At 46.8% G+C, this 25,379-nt stretch overlaps 1 protein-coding gene across 2 annotated transcripts in view; it reads left to right on the top strand.

Moving 5' to 3' along the window:
- SNX29 (sorting nexin 29) overlaps positions 1-15,626 on the top strand; it is a 564,284-nt gene extending 548,658 nt beyond the window's left edge. The window contains exons 21-22 of one of the 2 annotated variants that reach the window (XR_009530118.1): positions 10,022-11,617; positions 12,433-15,626. Coding sequence is in view for 1 of the 2 variants with exons in the window: in XM_060078037.1 (XP_059934020.1) it covers positions 10,022-10,151 (130 nt within the window). In the remaining variant the exon portion in view is untranslated. Of the gene's footprint in view, positions 1-10,021 lie in introns of both variants that reach the window. The other variant, XM_060078037.1, reaches the window with a different exon arrangement.
- Positions 15,627-25,379: the final 9,753 nt, after the last annotated feature.

Genomic DNA, 25,379 nt, shown 5'->3' with positions numbered 1-25,379 from the left:
CCACAACAAGGCTCCCTGTCTCTGGGGCTCATCTCTGTCCTATGGCTCCCGGCCCCGTCGCGAGATCTTTAGAAGCTGTACCTTCGAATGCAGCCCCTCCTGCCACGATCCTGTGTCCACGATTCAGCCCCTGGCAGCTCCTCCAGCCAGTAGAGCCCTCGTTGACAAGAGAGCACCCGCCGTGTTGTCTTGTTTAATCCTATAGCCCCATTTGTCAGATGGCAGTCATAGATTAAGAGACTTTGCCTAGAACAAGGCTAAGAAATTTCTTACACAGATGATGATAGAGGAGATGCAGTGATACTGGGGGGAGGAGCATGAAAAGCCTCACTCAGGGTGAGTCCATTCGCAAATCGCAGCCTCTTCCCAGAACCCTGTAGGCCTTCTTTTTCTCCTGCCAATACTTCCCTATCATCTGCCACTCAGCTCAGAGGCTGAGAAGATGGGCCTGGGTGTGTGTCCTGCTGTATCACGTGCGACATCGCACAAGTCCCTGCAGCTCAGGAAGCCACGCTAGACAGTAGTTTCTTGAGTTTTCACGTGTAAAACAGAGTCCCGACCTCCCAGGGTTGGTGGGAGAGGGAACTGCATAAAGTAACGGTGGTGAGCCCTGCACCTGCTGCACAGCAAGCCCGCAGCGAACGGACCTGTTATAATTACACATCGTCACTGTCACCACTGTTTTTTAATAACTTTTTTTAAATTAAGTGTACTTTAATTTATTTATTTTTGGCTGTGTTGGGTCTTGGTTTCTGTGCGAGGGCTTCTCCAGTTGTGGCAAGCGGGGGCCACTCTTCATCGCAGTGCGCGGGCCTCTCACTATCGCAGCCTCTCTTGTTGCGGAGCACAGGCTCCAGACGCGCAGGCTCAGTAGTTGTGGCTCACGGGCCTAGTTGCTCCGCGGCATGTGGGATCTTCCCAGACCAGGGCTCGAACCCGTGTCCCCTGCATTGGCAGGCAGATTCTCAACCACTGCGCCACCAGGGAAGCCCTGTCACCACTGTTTTCCAGGCCACATCACCAACATCTGTGGCATTCCATGAACAGAACGCCTTGATTTAAAAGAACATCAGATTTCAAAGCAGGTTTATTTAGGAAGTAACCATTTTCATATTGAAAGATCCACCGTAAGAAATGCACATAGAAAATGACCTGAAAAATCTACACTCCTGCACTAACAGTGGTCGTCCACGGAGGGCAGGATTACAGGCTACTTCTGTTCCCTTCTTCACACCTGCATGTATTGGTTCCATTTTCTCCCCTACAATGAGCCTGTGTCACTACTCTTTAACGTTTGTTAATGATGAGGGGGAGGGTTCTCTACATCCTCTGCTTCCTTTTTTACCATCATTTAACTTGTGCGTATTCAACTACCAGGCCAGAGCTTGGAGTAGAAAAATTTAAAGCTAAAATATTAAAAATCTGTCAGCAGCGATCAGCAGTTACATCAGAGCACTATTGAAAGCACGTGTGAAGGATCTTGAGACTATAATACGGGATTTACTGAAATGGGGTTTGTGGTCACCTGGGGACAGATGCGCCCTCCATAGTTCCAATTGTTTCCAAAGGTCAGACGGTCTGTGCTGAAGGCACAGCCTCTCAGGCCCCAGCCTCCTTGCGTGGTCTCCTGTGTCACCTAGCTGTGGGCTCTGGGGCCAGACTGCATGTTCAAGACCAGCCTCTGCTCCTCACTTGCTCAGGGGACCCCGGACAAGTGGCTTCTGCGCTTTGATGTCCCCAGCTGTGAAACACTCCTCCTTCACAAGGCTGGCATGCAGATTACATGAGAATTGGTGTAATTTTTAGCCCAGGACCTGACAAGCAGTGGTCCTCTTTAATCTATCCAAAAGGATTAAATTACCAAGTGCTTTTTGGGGTCAGGAACTGTGAGGACCCAAAGAAGAACCAGACCAAGTCCTGCCTTCAGGGAACCCTTGGTACTGCCAGGGCCATTTCTGGGTCACATCCAGATAGTGACACTCTTTAGACCCAGGTCAAACTGAGGGACAGGAAACAGAGAGGAAATGCCACGGAGGCCTCCTTCCTCAAATCCACAGGGTACAGCTCACAGAGAGAAATCTTCATGGACGTTAGCGGGGTGACAGAGTGCGTGGGTAGAGGTGGGTCCCCATCGTGTGGTCCTGAGCCTGAAGATGTGCCTACGAGGCAAGTCAAAGGCTGACTAGCCTGGCGCACCTTGACTGATGGGGGGCGGAGGGCAAGGCCTCCCCTCCCATCCTACAGACCGGAGGGCACGAGATGCAGGGTGTGCGCATCCCGGAGGCAGTTCTCCCAACTCCTGCAAACACAGGCTTTGTCAGGGAGCCGGGTACAGGAGGACAGCAACCACACCTTCTACAGAAGGCCGCTCAGTCCCAGCTGTATTCCAGGGTCCAGCCCAGCAGCAGGCGTGGCCCCTGCAAAGCCACCCTCCCAGCTGCAGAAGGCAGCAAATGGAATATTGACCGGCCCTTGAAAGCCACTTTATAAGTGAAATGAACAGCAGATCTCTCCTCATGGTCATTTTCACTGAGGAGTGGTTGAGACCGGCGGATCAATTTCACCGGTGTGCTGGGGACGGAGACGCCATGGCAGTGTGCCCCAGAGGCTTATTAAAGGGAACTGTCCCCCCTGGGGCTCCTGGCAGGGGCCACCTCCACAGACACGGACTCCCTTGGCACCTTGATGGTGGCCAACAGTGGGGAGAGAGTATTGCTGAATGTGTCTGAGGAACGGAAGACCCGACAGGAGGAGGGGGCTCCAAACATCCCTGCCAGATACCCATCTCTCTTCCATCTCTATAGATTTTTAGGGCACCTGTTCCAGGAAGCCTAGTATGGTCTCTTCAGAGAAGGTTCCTTCCTCTGCCTTCCAGCCTCCTGCCCCCAGGTCAGACAGATGGAAGACTTGAGTTGTGCTGGGGAAAGGAACGGGAGGTTTTGAGGTATATTTCTGTAGTTTTTAAAATCTTTGTAAAAGCCTCTATCCACTTCCCTTGATACACTGATGCCTCAGCATCAATATATCAAGTTCTTAAGATTTTGGTGGCCAGACTTTGCCTGTGCCTCTTTTATTTCAGTGATCTAGGGGCTTTGAAAGAGCCAACTCTATTTCTATTTGTAACAGACTCAATAAATGTGTTGAATGATACATGAGCAGTAGAAAGGACCAACATTATGCCCATTTCACAGATCAGAAAACTGAGTCTTGGGGAGGTTATAGATCTTCCTCAAAGGTCCGAAGGTGTCTAACTGAAGGCACACAGGTTTTCTGACTTTGAATATGGAGCTTCTATTACTCCACACGGCCTTTGGAAGTCTATTTTTATAGTGGAAGTGGGGCCTTTCTTGCTCTCCACACTTCCCTTTTCTTGTCTGCAAAACTGGGGTAGACATACCTCCCACATCCCACCTGATCGGGTGGATCAGGAACGTAATTTTACCTTGCTCAGTGGTTCTGCTCCTGCCCAGATCCAGAGCCACCAGCCTGCTTTAATTATAAAAACACAGGCCGGAGGAAAGAAGAGCTTCTCCATGGCCTGATTCCTATCGATGGGGCTGGGTAAGAAACGGCACTATTCTCCCTTAAATCTCACTAGTGCACGAGGCCAACAAGGGCTGTGAGCAATGAGAATTTCAGCCTGAGGACACAGAAATGTGATGGCATGCAAGGTGGCGGCTTTAGTGAGCTTTGGTGTAAAAAAAAATCAATGGTCCTTATTTAAGGCTGTCCTTGCAACCGTGAGACCTTCCTGCTTCCCTGGAGCTGCATGTGCACAGTCCTGGGCTCTGCTGATGGACCTCAGTCCTGGGGTGCATGTGGCCTTGGCCCTGGCTCTCTCCTAGAGGGAAGGACCTGGGGAGAATCCCAGGTCTCTCCCATTCAGAGCAGGCCCCACCCTTTTCTCCATCCACCCCGGACCCCTGTCACCTCCCAGTTTATACTTAGCAACAATCCTATGCCTTCAGATACTACTGTTAAACCATGTGAAATTGCCAGTACCAGACTTATTTTTTGTTGTTGTTTTTGTGGCAAGAGCATTTAACCTGAGACTTTACACCTTCACAAATTTTAAGTGTACAATACAGGACTGTTGACTGTAGGTACAGTGTTGTACAGCAGGTCTCTAGAGCTTATTCCTCTTTTTTAAATTTAAATTTTATATTGGAGTATAGTTGATTTACAATGTTGTATTAGTTTCAGGTGTACAGCAAAGTGATTCAGTTATACATATAGCCATTCTTTTTCAGATTCTTTTCCCTTATTACAAAATATTGAGGATAGTTCCCTGTGCTATACAGTAGGTCCTTGTTGATTATTTTATATATATTGGGTTGGCCAAAAAGTACCTTGGGTTTTTTAGTAAAAATAAGACATTTTTCATTTTCACCAAGAACTTTATTGAGCAACGTATTCACCCTTTTGTTCTACTACTATCTGCCGTTTTTCAGGCAACTTCATAATTCCATCTTCCCAAAACTTTTTATCTTTTTGAGCAAAGAACTGTGCCAGGTGCCTTTTACACTCTTCCAGGAAATTGAATTTTTTTTCCATTAAGAGAATTTTGTAAAGATGGAAATAAATGGAAATTTGATGGTACAACGTCTGGTGAATACGGTGGATGAATCAGAACTTCCCAGCCAAGCTGTAACAGTTTTTTGCCTGGTCATCAAAGAAACATGCGGTCTTGCATTATCCTGGTGGAAGATTATGCGTTTTCTGTTGATTGATTCTGGATGCTTTCCGTGGAGTGCTGCTTTCAGTTGGTCTAATTGGGAGCAGTACTTGTTGGAATTAATCGTTTGGTTTTCTGGAAGGAGCTCACAATAGAGGGCTCCCTTCCAACCCTACCATATATATAGCATCATCTTCTTTGGATGAAGACCGGCCTTTGGTGTGGTTGGTGGTGGTTCATTTCACTTGCCCCATGATCTCTTCCATTCCACATTATTGTACAGTATCCACTTTTCACTGCCTGTCACAATTTGTTTTAAAAATGGAACGTCTTCTTTATGTTTCAGTAGAGAATTGCTTGTGGAAATACGGTCAAGAAGGTTTTTTTTCACTGAACTTACGTGGAACCCAAACATCAAAGTGATTAACATAACCAAGCTGATGCAAATGATTTTCAACGCTTGATTTGGGTATTTTGAGTAGGTTGGCTATCTCCTGTGTGGTATAACGTTGATTGTTCTCAATTAATGTCTTGATTTGATCGCTATCAACTTCAACTGGTCTACCCAACTGTGGAGCATCATCCAGTGAGAAATCTCCAGCACAAAGCTTCGCAACCCACTTTTGACATGTTTGATCAGTCGCAGCACCTTCTCCATACACTGCACAAATCTTTTTTTGCATTTCAGTTGCGTTTTAACATTTCTTGAGATAATAAAGCATAATATGCTGATAATGTTTTCTTCCACCTTCAATATTAAAATGGCTACACAAAAATTCACCAATTTTGATAAGTCTTAATTTTTAAGTGCACGCTGACATGACAGCTGTCACATACAATCCAACAAAATTGTTTCGAATGAAATTAAAGACAACTAAGTGCTACTAGAGCCATCTTACGGAAAAAACCGAAGGAACCTTTTGGCCAACCCAATAGTAGTGTGTATCTGCTAATCCCAACCTCCTAATTTATCCCTCCCCCCAACATTTCCCCTTTGGTAAAACCAAAGTTTATTTTCCAAGTCTGTGAGTCTGCTTCTGTTGTAAATAAGTTCATTTGTATCATTTTTTTTAGATTCAACATATAAGTGATATCATACGATATTTGTCTTTCTCTGTCTTACTTCACTTAGCATGATAATCTCTAGGTCCATCCATGTTGCTGCAAATGGCATTATTTCGTTCTTTTTTATGGCTAATATTCCACTGTGTATATATACCACATCTTCTTTAAACATTCCTCTGTCGATGGACATTTAGGTTGCTTCCATGTCTTGGCTATTGTAAATAGTGCTGCAGTGAACATTGGAGTGCATGTATCTTTTTGAATTATGGCTTTCTCAGGATATATGCCCAGGAGTGGGATTGCTAGATCATATGGTAGTTCTATTTTTAGTTTTTTAAGGAACATCCATACTGTCCTCCATTGTGGTTGTACCAGTTTACATTCCCACCAACAGTGTAGGAGGGTCTCCAGCACTTATTGTTTGTAGGCTTTTTGGTGATGGCCATTCTGACCAGTGTGACGTGATACCTCATTGTAGTTTTGAATTGCATTTCTCTAATAATTAGCGTTGTTGAGCCTCTTTTCATGTGCCTTTTGGCCATCTGTATATCTTCTTTGGAGAAATGTCTGTTTAGGTCTTCTGCCCATTTTTTGATTGGGTTTTTGTTTTTGTTTTTTGACAGAGCTGCATGAGCTAGCTGTTTGTAAGTTTTCAGATTAATCCTTTGTTGGTTGCTTCATTTGTAGATATTTTCTCCCATTCTGTGGGTTGTCTTTTCATTTTGTTTATGGTTTCCTTTGCTGTGCAAAAGCTTTTAAGTTTAATTAGGTCCCAGTTGTTTGTTTTTATTTTGATTATTCTAGGAGGTGGATCCCAAAAGATATTGCTGCGATTTATGTCAAAGACTGTTCTGCCTATGTTTTCCTCTAGGAGTTTTATAGTATCCAGTCGTACATTTAGGTCCTTAATCCATTTTGAGTTTAGAACTTATTCATCTTATTCAGCTGCAACATTATGCCTGTCAGTCAGTTAGTAACTCCCTACTTGCCCCTCCCCCTGCCTCTACTAACCACCATTCCAGGCTTTGGTTCTCCGAGTTTGACTATTTCAGATGCCTCATATAAGTGGAATCATACAGTACCTGTCCTTGTGACTGGCTTATTTCACCTAGCATAGTGTCCTCAGCATTCATCCATGTTTTCACATATGTCAGAATTTCCTCTGTTTTTTAAAGGCTTGAATATTCCATTGTATGGATGGACCACATTTTTTATCCATTCACGGAGATGAGGTTATTTACACATCTTCCCTGTTGTGAATAGTGCTGCGGTGAACATGGGGGTGCAGAGAGATTTCTTCCAGATCCTGATTTCTATTCTTTTGGATAAATACTTATTCTACCCTAGAAGCCTTGGCTCAAAGCCAGCAAGACACTTGCCTAAGGAAACGCAGCTTGTTAGTGGCTCCACATGGGGTGAACTCTCCTGCCGTTGCCACAGTGCTGTGAGGGCCGAGCGATCGTCATCCCCATGTGGCAGGCAGCCCAGGGCACCAGGCTCCAGGGCAGCGAGCAGAGCCCGTTGGCGGGGGACCTGAGGGTGTCCTGGCTCAGAGGCCCCGCCCTCACCCGCTGCACTACTACCCACACAGGTGCCTTTGGTGAAACGACATAAAATGCCAGAGTCCTGGCCCCGCTGTCTCGTAACTGTCCCCTCGCGCCAGCCGGCCCCCGGCCTCTCCTGGGCCCTCCCAGGAGCCAGCTCCAGGGACCATGGGCTCTGGTCACTGTGGGCAGAGGTCCTCCTGGCCTCACACATCATGCCCAGTGATGACAGCCTCCACGGGCACAGGGGCAACTGGCTGGACCCCAGACAGTGTGAGGGGAGGCCAGTGGTTTACAATGACCTTTACACCTGAGCCCACCTGCACACTTGTAATCAACAGCCCCTCACAGGAGGGGCAAAGATTCCTTCCAGCATCGTCTGCCCATCCTCTAAGCGGCGTTCAAGGGTAAAGAGGCTTTGGGTAATGTGAGTGTTTGGGAAGAAGACAGGGCCGTGGCGGCTTTGGGCCCGTGGCCAGTGCCATTCTGAAGGACGTACCCAGAGGATTTGGAGCAGCTCCAGCTTTGTTCAAGGTCAGATGCTTCTCTTCCCTCCGTGCACAGAAGATAAGCACACCCTGGCTCCCATGGGAGAAGGTGGTAATTAGAAGGATTTTTCATTTTATTATCTTCCTGAGATGTCATCCCAAATGGGAAATGAGGGACATCTCACTGAGCACAGTGTCTGGGTCCCTGAAAAGGCGTGAAAATCAGCTCGTGTAAACCGAACCACTCCTGAGATGCAGGAAGCAAGTCGCCATTTCAGGGACCCCTGTGGGGACCATTCCTCCTTGGATATGATCCACTCCTTTGCTTATCCGAACTGGGCCTGGAGACATGGTGGTGGTCCTGGATCTGCCACTTACCAGCTGGTGGCTGTGTCCTCCCTGTGCCTCGGGGCTCAGCTCTAGCTGGGCTCTGTCTTCCCTTGCAGAGTCCTCTAGGACTTGCATCCGGAAAGCCCTTGGCACGGAGCCTGACGCCACAGAGACAGCCGGATGTGCAAACAACCTTTAATCTTTGTTTTTTTAAAGCATTTTGTATCAGTGAGATATGTATTATCAACGTTTTCTCTTATTTCTCTTTTTTATTTTCTGTCAGCTGTGATCTCACCATTTAGAGGCAGTTATTATTCCATTACCAAGTCGTGTTGATTCTACTTTCTATTCAAATTTCAGTCTGTGGTAGACAGAATGATACCCCCCCACACAAATTCTGCACCCTAACCCTGGTACCTATAAATGTGTCCCTTTACATGGCAAAGGGGACTCAGTAGATTTAAGGATTGGGGCAGAGGGGAGATATCCAGGTGGGTCCAATGTGATCACAAAGGTCTATAAGAAGGAGGTAGGAGGGTCAGAGGGAAAGAGAGTTGAAGATGCTGCAGTGTTGGCTTTGAAGATGGAGGCAGGGGCCACAAGCCGAGGCAAGCAGGCGGCCTGCAGGGGCTGGGAAGGGCCAGGAAGGATTCTTCCTTAGAGCTTCCAAGAGGTACACCTTGAGTGTAGCCTCATAAGACCCATTTGGGACTTCTGGCCTCCAGAACTGTAAGACAGCACAGCATGTTGTTTTAAGCCACCAAGTGTGTGGTAATGTGTTACAGCAGCCGTGGGAAATAAGACAGAGTCTACCACCTCTGCATTCCCAGCCCAGGCTTCTGCGCGTGCCTGGAGCAGCGGCCTTGGCATCGGGCACTTCCCAGTGCAACCAGATCATGGAGTCCCCGCCGCCGAGAGCCCTCCAGCAGATGCCTTTCACCCTCCAGCTGCTCCCTCCCTGCCTCCCCCCGTGCTCTGGTGCCCAGAGCCTCCTGGCCCCAAGCTTCACCCAGGCTGGCCCCATATGCCCGCTCTCAGGCACCTCCTGCCATGCCCAGGCTCCCTGCTCAGGGAGGCTCTGGTGGCATTTGTAACCTAAGTCTTTGAACGTGTGATGTTTTTAACCCTCCTTCGGACTATGAGCTCCACGGGTCCTGGGAGAATCCGTTTTGTTCACCATTTATCCCCAGTACCTTGCACAGTGCTTGGCCCACGTGGGTGCGCCAAGATTCACAGAGTAAACAAATGTATCCTTCAGGTGTTTTCTGTACACGGCGGGGTTACAGCCTCTCTACTGTGCTTTAACCTGTGTTGGAATCATACGCCCTTACGGGCTCATAAACGCACTCCCGTGCCCCTGTGCGTACCGGCTGCTGCTGTCCCGTGGTTATAGGTGTTTTTTCACCAGTATATCCAGTATCCGTGATCCTTGCATTGGACGCATAAGTTGTTCCGTATTTTTGGCTCTTGTACATACTGCTGTCGTAAACGCCCTTACAACTGGACATTGGCAGACATAATTCCCTCTCCTGTGTTTGTGCATCTTTTATGGCTTTAAATGCAGTGTTCTCCCAGCATTTTCTCTCTTGGACTTTGAAATGTGCCTTTGCTGGAAGATCAATGAAGACGGTGAGAAGACAGCCGGGGCCAGAACCGTCTTTCATTGACTTAAAAACGGGTCCAGAGCTGCGGCCCCAGAGCTGTGCTGGGCGCTGTTGATGGACAGGAAGTTCACACGACAACGTGGACGCCCCTCCCCATTTCTCCACGCTGTTCCTGCCACCCAGCCAGGCAGCAGCCATGCCCCGGAGGCCACTCCCGCCGTCCACCCCACCCCCAGCCCCTGCTGCCCTGCCTGTAGCTATTTGCACTTGGAATCCTGACTTAACCCAATTCTCCCCGCTCTGTCTGTCCTACAGTGATGTCACCCCTCCCGGAGAACCGCTGACCAAGAACAGCCGGCCCAAAGTGGCTTCCCGCTTCCCCAAGCTGTCCCGAGGTCACCCCAGGGAGACGCGCAACGTGGAGCCCCAGAGCGGCGACCTCTGACCTTCATGGCCACCCAGACTCGGGCCCTACGTGCTGCGCCAGCTGCCTCCACCCCGGCCACGGCAGCTGGCCCCTTCCACCTCGGAGGGACAACCCTGTCCCCCCGGTGAACCCCAGAGAGCACACCTTCCCCGCCGGTCCCGTGACACCCTGATTAAACTGGGCCGTGTGAGAGCAGGGCAGCTCCTCACTGGACAGACGCAGACATGTGGGCCCTGCTCTCCCCAGGCCCTGCCCTGGGCCATGAGGGCCAGCCGTTCCCCTCCCTCCAACCCAGGGGCCAGCAGGAGGGTGGGCGCTGGGTCAGGCTCGGAGCCCCCTGGTTGAGATGCACAAGTCTGATGTCTCAGTTGGTCAGAAGGTTCATTGAGAAACCCTCTCTTAACTCTTGCCCACGTGGGAATTCAAATGACTGGTTTGGGCTTTTTTCCCGTTTAATGCAATTGCCGGCTACAACCTCTGGACGTGAAGGGTGTGGGTGGAGGCTAGTTCTTTCCGTGCACGCCCACCAGCGGTCAGTAGACACCCTAGTTCTTGCCACCATGCTCCAGGGAGACAGGCCTGTGGCCTTCATGTGAAGGAGCCATTAGAGGGATGCGGAACCGTGGTTCTCGGAGAACTTCCCTACCTCCTTATGGTTGGTTCTGGAAGGACCAGCCCCGTTAGGAAAGCTGAGGCCCCCTAGGCCCACGTGCACCTGGTCAGGCCAGCCATCAGCAGCAACCCAGTGACCTGTATTGGAGAGCCCTGGGCTATCCAGGAGTCGGTGGCCTTGGCCTCGAAAGCCTAAAGGAGAGCCCTCAGGCTGTTCGAGACTCAGCTCCGGGAAGCATTCCAGAAGGTTCTGTGGGCCTCGGGCTTTCAGACCTGGCCCCGGGGCTCCGACGTGCTCAGCGTGGCTCTCTGTGAACTTGGACACAAGTGTCCGTTCTGCGCAGATCATGATCATCCCCTACAGACGAGGGTGTGCAACACAGCCTCTGTCAGCCAGCGTGCTCTCAGCAGGAGCAGGGCCCTGTGTGCCCCTGAGACCAATCCCTCTGCCCCTCCCATTCAGAGTGGGGGCCCCCCTGGCAGCTCGCCCCATGGGACCAGAGCCATTTGGCCAGCTTTCACATCCAGCATCATGGAACTCTCTCCCACCCTGGGCAAGAGCCATCCTCAGCTGCTGATACAAAGGCATTTTCTGGGGACAACAGCCGATGTAAATGTGTGTGAAAGATGGTCGGTAGAAGGCTAACCACTCATCAGCTTACAACTGGGTGAGCGGCGTAGGTAATCATTGAGCATTTCCTAGATAGCAGGAAACTCGGGAAGGAATGGCCTGGAAGGTTTGTGCTGCGTGTTCCTCCCTTCAGGCAAAAGGAAACTTATCGGAGCAGTTAAGCAGAGCTGAGATCATCTACGCATAGCCCTCCAGAGACTCGGAGGAGGCCCGAGTGACTTCTGAGGGAATATTCTGCCAGGTGAGTGAAACAAGCCAGCTGTTCTCCGCAGATGGAGTGGGGAGTGTCTGGGGGCCCTGCTGTCAGCTCGTGGGGGTCAGAGGACCCAAGGGACGCTGTGTCCTAGAAAGGCAACGTGGTTTCTCTCTTCCGCGTGTGTGCCGAGGGAGCCACTGCACATGCACTTTGTTGGAATCCCGAGTCCCACAGCGCTGCCTTGAACACAGAGCCCTCCTCGACCAGATCCTCCGGGACTGTCTGGAAGCTCCAGCTGCCCCAGATCCCAGCCCCCCACATTCGGGTCCCTCCACAGCAGTCAGTTTGACGCCAGCTGACAGGCTGCACAGCCGGATCTGTTCCCAAGGTGTCTCCTCTCTGGTTGTACTAGACCCAGAATGGAACCACTGCCCCGACACCCCCCAGGGCCAAGGGTTCCGATCAGCCAGACTTTTCTGGCGCCTGACCTGAAACACATCTGAGTGCGAGTCTGGTCTCTCGCCTTCTCCAGCCACCCCACCAGGAGCCAGCTTTGACATTCTGTGCACAGAGTTAAAAAAAAGAGCCAAAAAAAAAAAAGGCACCCATAGCTACAGCGGACAGATGCTGAGCTGGGAGATACAAACGCACTCGCAGCTGGTGTTTAAAAAGGAGAAACTCTGCCTCCCCATTTTTTAAAGCTTAATTATTCACGGAAAACTTGCCCTGCTCTCCCAAAACGTGGATTGTAAAAAGCATGTTCCTGGGGGCCCCACGGGGACCCTCCAGGCTGCTTCCTCTCTGTACCTCCGTTTTTGTGATCCTGCAGAAACCCTGATCTTCAATTGCTTTGATTTCAGCTCAGACACGCATGTGACATGCACATTACAGCACCTCCTCAAAGCCTTAACTTTGGAATCACATGGAATGTTCTGCAGAGATTAGTCCATCCAGCTGCTCAAAATACTCCTGCCCTGCTCTCCAGGGTGGCGGGATGGACTGACTGAGAAGGGGCTGACTCCCCAGCTCCTAGAGGAAGAATGAAACACCGAGGTCCAGGCCAAGATCCTGGACGCAAAATGCCGGCCCCTGAGGATGTGTCATCATCTGCCCATCAACCCAACTCCAATTCAGAGGGCGGGAAATCCCCTGGGACCCATCGTGGGTGTGGGGGGAAGACAGCCCTTCAGAAAGGAGCAGTTGACATTCCTTGATCAAATTAGAAGATTGTTTGGAGCCTCCAAAGTTGGCGTCTGAGCGAGGAAGCCACCCTGCATTCTGAAAGGAACTGAAGGGCCCGTCTCTCTAGACGGCCTTGACCCTCTGGTACCCCACCTGTACGGGGAGGGAGAGGCCCCTCCAGGTCCCCTCTGCAAAGCCAGGCTGTCTGCTCAGGGGCGGCTTCAGCCAGAATGGGCCGCAGCATCAGCCGGGTCCATCTCTCCCATCATCGTTTGCTCCCTCTTTTTCCCCCAGATAAAGGAGACCCAGGAAAAGCAGGGCTGGGCAGAGACATCTCTCCTTAAAAGAGAAAACCAGAGCTCCCAGAAGAGCGGTCCGAGGCTGGTATAAACCTCGCCCAGAAGCGAGCTTTCCCGGCTCCTACTGCAGCTGGTCTGGAATCCTGGCTTGAAACAACCCAGCCTCTCTCCACAGTCAGGCCCTGGGGGAGGCGGCGGCTTTCCTGGAAAAGGCTGTTAAACCCCACGTGGTCGCCTTTAACACCGTCACCAGGCCCATCCAAGGGCTTCCTGGCTACAAAGGGCATCACCTGATTGAGCTGTAGAGACAGTACCATCTTGTGAGACCTGGCAAGAGGCGTGAAGGGTGAGGCGGAGGGAGTGGACCCGTGTTTGTGGACAAGGTCTGGTCACACAGCATGGGGCCTATTGAGATGTGTTCTTTGATAACTGCTGGATTTTACAGGTTGTGCTGTGCCTTTAAAACAACAGAGGCAATCAAAGCTGTTTACGTCTGTCTGTCCGTGGGATTGATAACACATCTGCAGCTAATGCCCAGAGGCAGCAGGCACTGGAGGCCCAAGAATTAATCCCCAGGTTTTGGGCTCAGAATCAGAAAACAGGAATGAAGACCCACCCGCCAGCCCAGTTGATCCGAAGCACTCCTAACACCCTGAACTAGGGCTCTGCGGCCCCAGGCAAGCCGGTGGCCTTCCCTCCTCTTTTTCTCCTATTTCCTCAGGACACAGTTTGCCCACTGGAGGACCAGGTCACAGGGTTTCAGGCCTTGGTCCCCCACACCACCTGCTCACCCTCACAGCGGGTGCCGCCAGCTGGCCCCCTCACCTGGAGGCCAGGCCCTGACCTCGGGCCCCGGCAGACCTCTCCTAACCAGTCACGTCTGGCATCCTTCCTTCATCCCTCAGCCTGGCAACTTGGTACCAGCGCCCATTCATGGGAGGTGCTCTCCCCCAAAGGGGGCACCTCGCCTGGGCGTGTCACTGACAGTAAAGAACAGGCTGGATTCTCAGCCTCAAGCTGCGTGGGCATCCCCCAGGACCTGCAGAGAAGGACTCTGCCTGGGAGCATCAGATCGGCTAAGAGGCATCCTAGAAGGAGCACGCCCTGCTCAAGCTTCAACCCCAAAGGCAAGAACTGTCTTGACCCTGTCTCGGTGTTTCCCTCGGGACACTGCCACCCACACTGGGCCTTCCCCCAGGCTGGGCGCTTCTGGCACGCAGGCATCTGCTCACGAGCAAGGCCTTTTGCAACGATCATTTTTCACAATATTGTGTATTGTTTCATTAAAGCTAACATTAAATGTTTGCTGTTCAGATTGGCTTCTCTGCTAATTTTGCACAATTGTAGCACTGTATATTTTATCTAACATTCCCATGCCAAAAAATTCATTTTTCATGTTTCCCTAACACGTGGTCTTGATTACGTTGCCAAAATAAAACTTCGGCTACTGGATCGATACAAGTGAGGGTGGAGCCTTGCCGATCTCCGTGCTCTGAGCAGAACAGCTGTCTGCTCATCCCACAGTGACTGAAACGCCCCTGCCCAGTTCATGGCGGGATTTCTGACCTTCCCTTCCGCCATGCCCGTTGCCGTGGATGGGCCTGATTTGGGTAGTTCTCAAGTCTGTCAAGGAGCCCTTACTTTCATCTCTGAATCCTAACAACCGCATTAAATTGGTTTCCTTATCTACCCAATCAGTTTAGGAAGAGAAGTGGAAAAAGAAATATGGTTTCTCTAAAAGATGGTTGAGGCTATAGCAAGGATGAGCAAGCCCACTCTAAGCACAGGCTGGATCCATGAGTGTTCCGAGGTCCAGGGATTCAGTTCTCACTGGCACATAAATGTTTTGCCATCATCACCGAAAACCACTAGCTGACCCGCCCAGGCTCCCTGCCTGCTCTCGAATCCCATCATGTCTGCCTCCTGCCTTCATGAACTGCAAGGGGAGAAGCCATGCACCTCCGACGATTCTTTCCGCCATCACCTGAGACCATACAAGGGGACGCCCTTGCAAAAACTGGGACTGAGGACATGGAAGGTTCCAAAATGGGGGATCACACGTTTGCACCCAGAGTTGCTAGCCCCTCCAGAGATGAGCTGGAGAACAGGCATAGCCAGGAGTGAGGGAGTGGTGGATTTTTTATTATCTAGGATTCATCCTAGAAAGAATGTCTTTGCCTCTGCAGCCTTAGTGGCACCATCCCTGGCATCGCCATTTGGTAGAGCACTTTGCTTAACTCATCAGATGCTGACTTCTTGGAGGAGGGAGTCTTTTGACTACAGGCACCATGGTGACCCAGCCGGAGTCACCCACGATCAGGTCCCGGTGAGCCATCTGTTGCAGGGAACAAGGCGACAAATCTAGAGTCTAGTGTCTGGATGTGAGGCCTAGAAGCCCACGATTCGCTCTGAAACACGTAGTATTATCTTAACTACCCTGTTCTGTTAAGGTTTACACAATAGAATTTTTAAACAAATGTGTTTAATTTTCTAAAATCTCTTGTATTAAAATTTTCTTTTGGAATAAGCTGTGGTAATTTTGTTACAATCTGGTTAAGACACACCTCTTTACAACTGACAACATTAAAACAGTGACATTTTCTAAATTAGATACTCAGTTTATGGTCTCTCTGATTCTTTGTGTCCATTCTTTTTTCAGCAGTTGGGGATTAGGTGAACTTTCAATATACGTGTTTATAAAAACTTCCAGAAAGGTCCTTCACCATTGCACATGTTATCCTGAACCACAGGATTTGATTGGACAAACATCACTTGTATTTGAAGTGGAGCAAAATCCTATTTTGAGTTATTAGGCAGGTCTGTATTAATTGGAGATGTAGAATCAAAATTCTATACAGAAGAAAAGAAGCCCCTCCTATTCATTCACTCAGAAACATAGTTATTGGGCACCTACTATATACCATCATGCGAGGCACTGGGCATGCCGCAGTGACCAAGACAGAAAAGACCCCTGCCATTTTGGACTAACATTCCAAGTAAGGCAGTTGGACAATTATATGTATATTTCTTCCTATCTATCTCTCCATCCGTCTGTCTGTACACACAGACACTTCTTAAAGTCAGCCATCCAGATAATTACAGACCACAGTAAGCGCCATGAAGGATTAAGCAGGGCTTGGAGAAAGGATCTCCTGTAAATAGTCCAGGCCAGGCTTTCTCACCCTCAGCGCTGCTGACATTTGGGGCTGGAAAATTCTGTGTCAAGGGAGCTGTCCTGTCACTGTAAGACGGTCAGCAGCCCTGGCCTCTATCCACTAAATGCCCCTAGAACCCTTTCCGTACTGACAACCAGAAATGTCTCCAGATTTGACCACACGTCCCCAGAGTGAGGAATGGTCCCCCCTTGAGAACCATGAGGCTAGACCAAGGGGTTCTCTTGGCAGATGTGACATTTAAGCTGTGACCTGAAGGATGAGAAGGAAATACTACACTGTCCCCTGCTCCCCACCCCAAATTTACATTGGCTTAAAAATGCATGCCCTATAGCAAGGTACTTAACCTTTTGAACCAGGATGATAAAGAGCCTAGGCATAAGGTCAGTATATAAAAGTCATACCCGCAAATCCTGGGAGACTCTGCTCAGGGCCCCACGAAGGGTGCACTGCAGACTGCTGAGCCCAGTGCTGTGGAAAGGGCACTCCCAGGCTGATAAAACAGGAGAAGGGGTGGGACCAACGCTGGATCTTGAGGGCACGTTCATGGATCGCACTGCGTCCTGTGCTCTACAGCCTCCAGGTTACTTAACCCTATGCCAACCCAGTGTATCCTGTATTTGAACAGATGAGAAAACTATGCACAGGCTGAGTGCTGGCCCGAGGTCCCCCAGCCTCAAGGTAGAAAAGAAACAGAGGACTGTTCCCACGGTGCCCACAGCCTGCACTGTCTTGGCCACACTCTAATCTGTCCTGGTCGCCCCTCCCTCGCTTCCAGTATGGAACAAACTCCCCGATAATCCTCAACCTCTCCTCCCAGCTTCCCAGCCATCTCCAAGCATGGCTATCTCCCAAGGGTCCTGTTCACTCGAGCTCCCCCAAGGAAAGGCTGTCTTTTTTATTCTCCCTCAATCCATATTCCCAATTCTCGATTTCCCTGCTTCAAACCACTTTGCCTCCTTATCAATTCCTTTGACGCTCATGCCATGCACCTGTAACACTCTCTGTGCCTACGCTTGGACTTGTATATTGACCTCCGAGCTGCTTCTCACTCACTGATGATTAACGCCTCACTCGGGGGCCCCTCCATCCCCTCCAGCCACACCCCGCATCTCGCTCCTCTGAGCTTCCTCTCCAGAGGCTATTCCTCTGTGCCACTTGCAGCTCTTCTAGACCAACGCGGCGGCCATCACTGCACCACCTCTCTGTAATCTTGACGTCAGATTCTCTGCTCTGATCCACTCTGTCCCCCCAGCACTTTGCTCTAGTGCCCTCACAGCAGCAACTGTTCAAATGTTTCAGGCCTGCAATCTGTCATTTTTAAAAACCTGTCCTCCTCACATACTCTTGCCAAGCACCCCCGTCCCAGTGCTGGTTCTGTGGGCCATGACGATCATCGCTCCCTTCGGGGACATCCGTGAGTCCCCTGCCCCTCTCTTACACTTACTTGGCAAAAACCCAGCCCTAGTCAAGTCCAACTGACAAGCTAGTCTAAAAGCCAGTATTACTTGTAACTTTGGTTTGTAACTCCACATTTTGTTTTCTTCATAATTTAAGAGACTAATGCATTTTAAAAAATTATTAGTTTATGTTTGGGAGCACACAATGTACAAAGATGTATAAAGGGGTGGGGGTGGAGCTGTAAAGGAGCAGGGTTTTCTTGTTACTAAAGTTAAGCTGATGTAAATTCAAATCATTATTCAAAGTAACTTTAGTTTGTTAAATGTAATCACAAAGAAAACAGCTATAGAATATACACAAAAGGAGATGGGAAAGGAATAGTTCATGATGAAAAACTAAACACCAAAGACAGCAATGCATGGAATAAGGGACAAAAAAGCTAGAAAGCATATAGAAAATGAATAGCAATGACAGAATAAGTCCCTCCTTATCAGTAATTAAATTTAAATGGATTAAACTTTCCAACCAAGACAAAGATTGGCAGAATGAATAAAAACACATGATCCAACTATATTTTGTCTACAAGAGATTCACTTTAGATCTAAAACCACAAATAGATTTAAAGGGAAAGTATGGAAAAAGATATTCCATGCAAGTAGTAACCAAAAAGGAGTGGCTATACAATATCAGACAAAATAGATTTTAATGAAAGTTTCAATACAGGAAGAAGATATAACAATTATAAACATTTAGGCACCTAATAATAATAATTATCAAAAAATAGAAAGCAAAAACTTACAGAATTGAACAGAGAAACAGACAGTTCTACAATTACAGCTGGTGACCTCAATAACCCACTCTCAATAATGGACAGAATGACCAGACAGAAGATAAGTAAGGAAATAGAGGATTTAACACGATAAACCAACTAAATCTAACAGACATACACAGAGCACTCTACCCAACAGTAGCAGCATATACACGCTTCTGAAGTGCACAGGGGACATTTTCCAGGACAGACCATATGTTAGGCCACAAGTCTCAACAGATTCTAAAAGATAGATTTCATACAGTGTCCTCTCCAACCTGATGGGATAAAGTTAGAAATCAGTAACAGAAGGAAAATAGAAAAATCACAGATTTGTGAAAAACAATACAAACAACCAGTGGATCAAAGAAATCACAAGGGAAATTAGAAAATACTTCAAGACAAATGAAAATGAAAACACGACATACCAAAACCTGTGGGATGCAGCAAAAGCAATGCCAAGGGAGAAATTTATAGCTATAAATGCCTATATTAGAAAACTGGAAAGACCTAAATCAGCACTCTAATCTTACAACTTCAGGAACTAGAAAAAGAACAAACTAAACTCAAAGTTAGCGGAAGGAAGGAAATAATAAAAATTAGAGCACAAATAAAATAGTGGAAAAGCAACAGAGAAAATTAATGAAAGTTGTTGAAATGTATCAACAAAATTGACAAGCCTTTAGCTAGATGGACCAATGAAAAAAGAAGTTTCGATTTACTAAAATCAGAAATGAAAATGGGGACATTACTACTGATTCTACGGAAATAAAAGGATTATGAGTACCATGAACAATTTTATGCCAACAAGTTGGATAACCTAGATGAAATGGACAAATTTCTAGAAACACAAAACCTACCAAGACTGGATCAAAGAAATAGAAAATCTGAATAAACTTATGTATAACTAGTAAGAAGATTGAATTAGTAATCAATCTCCACAGAAAGGAAAGTTCTGGACCTGATGACTTCACTGGTGAATTCTGCCAAACATTTTTCCAAAAAATTGAAGAAGAGGGACTTCTCACTCATTCTATGAGGGCAGTATTACCCTGATACAAAGGCAGACAAAACAACTACAAACAATATCCCTGGTGAACACTGATGCAAAAATCCTCAACAAAACACTAACAAAGGATTCAGCAGCATATTAAAAATATTATACACCATGACCAAGTGGGATTTATTCCTGGAATGCAAAGATGGTTCAGCATGTGAAAATTGATTAATATGCCACATGAACAGAATGAAAGGGGAAAAAACCCACTTGATCATTTCAATAGATGCAGAAAAGGCATTTGACAAAATTCAACACCCTTACATAATAAAAACACTCAACAAACTAGGAATAGAAGGAACATACCTCAACATAATAAAAACCATATATTAAAAAAACACACAGCAAACACCACATATATTCAGTAGTGAAAGACTGAAAACATTTCCTCTAAGAACAGGAACAAGATGAGGGTGTCCACTTTTGCCACTTCTATTCAAACATAGTACTGGAAGTTCTAACCAGAGCAATTAGGCAAGAAAAAGAAATAAAAAGCATGCAAATTGAAAAGGAAGAAGTAAACTCCTCTCTATTCATAGATGATAGGATCTTATATATAGAAAACCTTAAAGATTCTGCAAAACCAACCAAAAAAAAACCCCACAACTGTTAGAGATAATAAACAATTTCAGCAAAGTAGCAGGGTACAAAGTCAGCACACAAAGATCAGTTGCATTTCTGTACATTAACAATGAATAATCTGAAAGGAAAATTATGAAAATAGTTCAACTCACAATAGCATCAAAAAGAATACTTAGGTATTAACCAAAGAGGTAAAAGACTTGTAAACTATAAAACATTGCTGAAAGAAATTAGATAAGAAATAAATAAATGGAAACACATACCATGTGTAATCTTCATGGATTAGAAGATTTAATATTGTTAAGATGTCACTACCCAAAGTGACTGACTGATTGAATGCAATCCCTATCAAAATCCCAATCATCTTTTTTTTTGTAGAAATAGAAAAAATCCATTTTAAAATTCATATGGAAGCTCAGGGGACCCAAAATAGCTAAAACAATCTTGAAAAGGAAGAACAAGTCTGGAAGACTCACATTTCTTGATTTCAAAACTTTTAACAAAGCTACGGTCATCAAAACAGTGTGGCAGTGGGACTTTCCTGGTGATCCAGTGGTTAAGACTTTGCCTTCCAACGTGGGGGGTGCAGGTTCAACCCTTGGTTGGGGAGCTAGGATCCCACATGTTCACAGCCAAAGGGCCAAAACATAAAACAGAAGCAGTACTGTAACAAATTCAATAAAGACTTTAAAAATGGTCCACATCAAAAAAAAAGTCTTAAAAAAAAAACAAAACAACAGTGTGGTAGTGGCATGAAGAAAGACATACAAATAGAATAGAATAGAGAACCCAGAAATAAACCCTTGCATATATGGCCAAATGATTCATTGACAAGGATATCAAGACCACTTGATGGGGAAAGAACAGTCTTTTAACAAATGGGAAAACTGGTTGTCCATGTGGAAAAAGAAGTTGGGGCCTTACATAACACCGTATACTAAAATTATCTCAAAAGGGATCAAAGACCTAAATAAATGTATAAAACTCTTAGAAGAAAACACAGGGGGAAGGCTTCACAACACTGGATTTGACAGTGATTTCTTAAAAATGACACCAAAGGGCCTCCCTGGTGGCGCAGTGGTTAAGAGTCCGCCTGCCGATGCAGGGGATATGGGTTCGTGCCCCGGTCTGGGAGGATCCCATATGCCACGGAGCGGCTGGGCCCGTGAGCCATGGCCGCTGGGCCTGCGCATCCGGAGCCTGTGCTCCGCAACGGGAGAGGCCACAACAGTGAGAGGCCCACATACCGCAAAAAGAAAAAAAAAAAAAAAAATGACACCAAAGGCACAAGCAACAAAAGAAAAAATAGATTCAACTTATCAAAAATTTTTAAATTTTGGACATCATAAGACAATATCAACAGAGTAAAAAAGCAACCCAGAGGATGGAAGAAAATACTGGCAAATCAAATTTGTGATAAGGGATTAATACCCAGAATATGTAGAGGACTCAAAACTCAACAACAACAACAAAAAAACCCAATTCGAAAATGGTCAAAGGACTTGAATAGACAGTTCTCCTAAGATATACAAAGAGCATGTGACCAAAAGGACATGAAAAGATGCTCAACACCGGTAATCATTACAGAAATGCAAATCAAAACTGTAATGAGATAATACCTCATACACATTTGGATGGCTACCATTTTATTTTTTTAATTTTTTTTAAATTTTTAAATTTTATTTATTTTTGGTTGCATTGGGTCTTCATTGCTGCATGCAGGCTTTCTCTAGTTGCAGCGAGCAGGGGCTACTCTTCATTGTGGTGCACGGGCTTCTCATTGCAGTGGCTTCTCTTGTTGCGGAGCACAGGCTCTAGGCACCTGGGCTTCAGTAGTTGTAGCATGCGGGCTCAGTAGTCATGGCTGGCAGGCTCTAGAGCACAGGCTCAGTAGTTGTGGCGCATGGGTTTAGTTGCTCCACGGCATGTGGGATCTTCCTGGACCAGGACTCAAACCTGTGTCCCCTGCACTGGCAGGCAGATTCTTTATTTATTTATTTTATTTATTTATTTTTGGCTGTGTTGGGTCTTTGTTGCTGCATGCAGGCTTTCTCTAGTTGCAGCAAGCGCGGGCTACTCTTTGTTGAGGTGCACAGGCTTCTCAATGCGGTGGCTTCTCTTGTTGCAGAGCACGGGCTCTATGTGTGTGAGCTTCAGTAGTTGTAGCACATGGGTTCAGTAGTTGTGGTTCACGGGCTATAGAGCACAGGCTCAGTAGTTGTGGCGCACGGGCTTAGTTGCTCCGCGGCTTGTGGGATCTTCCTGGACCAGGGCTCGAACCCGTGTCTCCTGCATTGGCAGGCGGATTCTTAACCACTGCACCACCAAGGAAGCCCCTGGATGGCTACCATTTTTTAAAAAGTGAACAGAAAATAACAAGTGTTAGTGAGGATGCAGAGAAACTGGAAACTGTGCGCATTGTTGGTGGGAATGTAAAATGGTAGAGCTGCTATAAAAACAGTGTGGTGGTTCCTCAAAAAATTAAACATAGAATTACCATATGATTCAACAATTCCACTTCTGGATATATATCCAAAAGAATTAAAAGAAGGGTCTTGAAGAGATATTTGTATACCCACGTACACAGCAGCATTACTCAGAGTAGCTGAAACGTAGGAGCAACCCAAGCGTCCATTGACAGAATGGTTAAGCAAAATGTAGTATATACATACAATGGATAGTACTCAGCCTTAAAAAGGAAGGAAATTCTGACAACCTACAACATGGATGAACCATGAAGACATTATGCTAAGTGAAATAAGCCAGACACAAGAGGACAAATACTGTCTAATTCCACTTACACGTGGTACTTAGTATAGTGAAACTCACAGGGACAGAATACAATGGTGATTGCCAGGGGATGGGAAGAGGGGTTGAGGACTGTTGTTTAATGGGTACAGAGTTTTAGTTTTGCAGAATGGAGAAGTTCTGGAGACAGATGGGGTGATGGTTGTACAACCATATGAATGTACTTAATGCCACCAAAGTGTATACTTAAAAATGGTTAAGACAGGTGACAGGTAGACAAGCAAACTGGCCGGAGCACCATAAGACAGAAGGAGAAAGGAAAACCAGAGTGGAGCGACTCCATGATTCTTTTCCAAGGTATTTCTAAATGGGCTTAGGAGATTAGCATTCTTCATTTCCAGAATGTTTCTGCCGTGATTCAGGCAGCTGTTCCAGACAGTAGTGATGCTCTGATACGATTAGGCAGCAAGAGGAGCCCCTTGTGGACCTCACACAACCAGAGAAGGAGGCAGAGTGCTTCCCTGACCATCCTCTTCATTCCCCAGAGGAGCAATACACACCTCTCCCGCTGTGGGCTGAAGATAAAGTGCCTGGGTTACAGATAGATACATGGCTGGCTGAAGAGTACTGAGTGATTTGGTATTTCGTACCTTAATTCACTGGCAAGCATCCCTTGTATCAAGCTGAGCCGTGTGGATGAAAGGCTCTTGGTGCTGCAGCCAGGAGTCAGTGCTGTGCCTCTGAGGTGGGAGAGCCAACTTCAGGACACTGGTCCACAAGAGACCTCCCAGCTCCACATAATATCAAACGGCGAAAATCTCCCAGAGATCTCCATCTCAACACCAGCACCCAGCTTCACTCAACGACCAGCAAGCTACAGTGCTGGACACCCTATGCCAAACAACTAGCAAGACAGGAACACAACCCCACCCATTAGCAGAGAGGCTGCCTAAAATCATAATAAGGCCACAGACACCCCAAAACACACCACCAGACGTGGACCTGTCCACCAGAAAGACAAGATCGAGCTTCATCCACCAGAACACAGGCACCAGTCCCCTCCACCAGGAAGCCTACACAACCCACTAAGCCAACCTTAGCCACTGGGGACAGACACCAAAAACAACGGGAACTACAAACCTGCAGCCTGCAAAAAGGAGACCCCAAACACAGTAACATAAGCAAAATGAGAAGACAGAAAAACACACAGCAGGTGAAGGAGCAAGATAAAAACCCACCAGACCTAACAAATGAAGAGGAAATAGGCAGTCTACCTGAAAAAGAATTCAGAATAATGATAGTAAAGATGATCCAAAATCTTGGAAATAGAATAGACAAAATGCAAGAAACACTTAACAAGGACCTAGAAGAACTAAAGATGAATCAAGCAACAATGAGCAACACAATAAATGAAATTAAAAATACTCTAGATGGGATCAATAGCAGAATAACTGAGGCAGAAGAACAGATAAGTGACCTGGAAGATAAAATAGTGGAAATAATTGCTGCAGAGCAGAATAAAGAAAAAAGAATGAAAAGAACCGAGGGCAGTCTCAGAGACCTCTGGGACAAATTTAAATGCACCAACATTCTAATTATAGGGGTTCCAGAAGAAGAAGAGAAAAAGAAAGGGACTGAGAAAATATTTGAAGAGATTATAGTTGAAAACTTCCCTAATATGGGAAAGGAAATAGTTAATCAAGTCCAGGAGGCACAGAGAGTCCCATACAGAATAAATCCAAGGAGAAATACGCCAAGACACATATTAATCAAACTGTCAAAAATTAAACACAAAACATATTAAAAGCAGCAAGGGAAAAACAACAAATAACACACAAGGGAATCCCCATCAGGTTAACAGCTGATCTTTCAGCAGAAACTCTACAAGCCAGAAGGGAGTGGCAGGACATATTTAAAGTGATGAAGGAGAAAAACCTGCAACCAAGATTACTCTACCCACCAAGGATCTCATTCAGATTTGATGGAGAAATTAAAACCTTTACAGACAAGCAAAAGCTGAGAGAGTTCAGTACCACCAAACCAGCTTTAAAACAAATGCTAAAGGAGCTTCTCTACGCAAGAAACACAACACAAGGAAAATACCTACAATAACAAACCCAAAACAATTAAGAAAATGGGAATAGGAACATACATATCGATAATTACCTTAAATGTAAATGGACTAAATGCTCCCACCAAAAGTCACAGATTGGCAGAATGGATACAAAAACAAGACCCGTATACATGCTGTCTACAAGAGACCCACTTCAGACCTAGAGACACATACAGACTGAAAGTAAGGGGATGGAAAAAGATATTCCATGCAAATGGAAATCAGAAGAAAGCTGGAGTAGCAATTCTCATATCAGACAAAATAGACTTTAAAATAAAGACTACTAGAAGAGACAAAGAAGGACACTACATAATGATCAAGGGATCGATCCAAGAAGAAGATATAACAATTGTAAATATTCATGCACCCAACATAGGAGCACCTCAATACATAAGGCAAATGCTAACAGCCATAAAAGGGGAAATCGACAGTAACACACTCATA

This window comes from Mesoplodon densirostris, chromosome 16 (assembly GCF_025265405.1).
Source record: "Mesoplodon densirostris isolate mMesDen1 chromosome 16, mMesDen1 primary haplotype, whole genome shotgun sequence".
Classification (NCBI taxonomy): Eukaryota; Metazoa; Chordata; class Mammalia; order Artiodactyla; family Ziphiidae; genus Mesoplodon; species Mesoplodon densirostris.
This window is presented reverse-complemented; position numbering and strand designations above follow the sequence as displayed.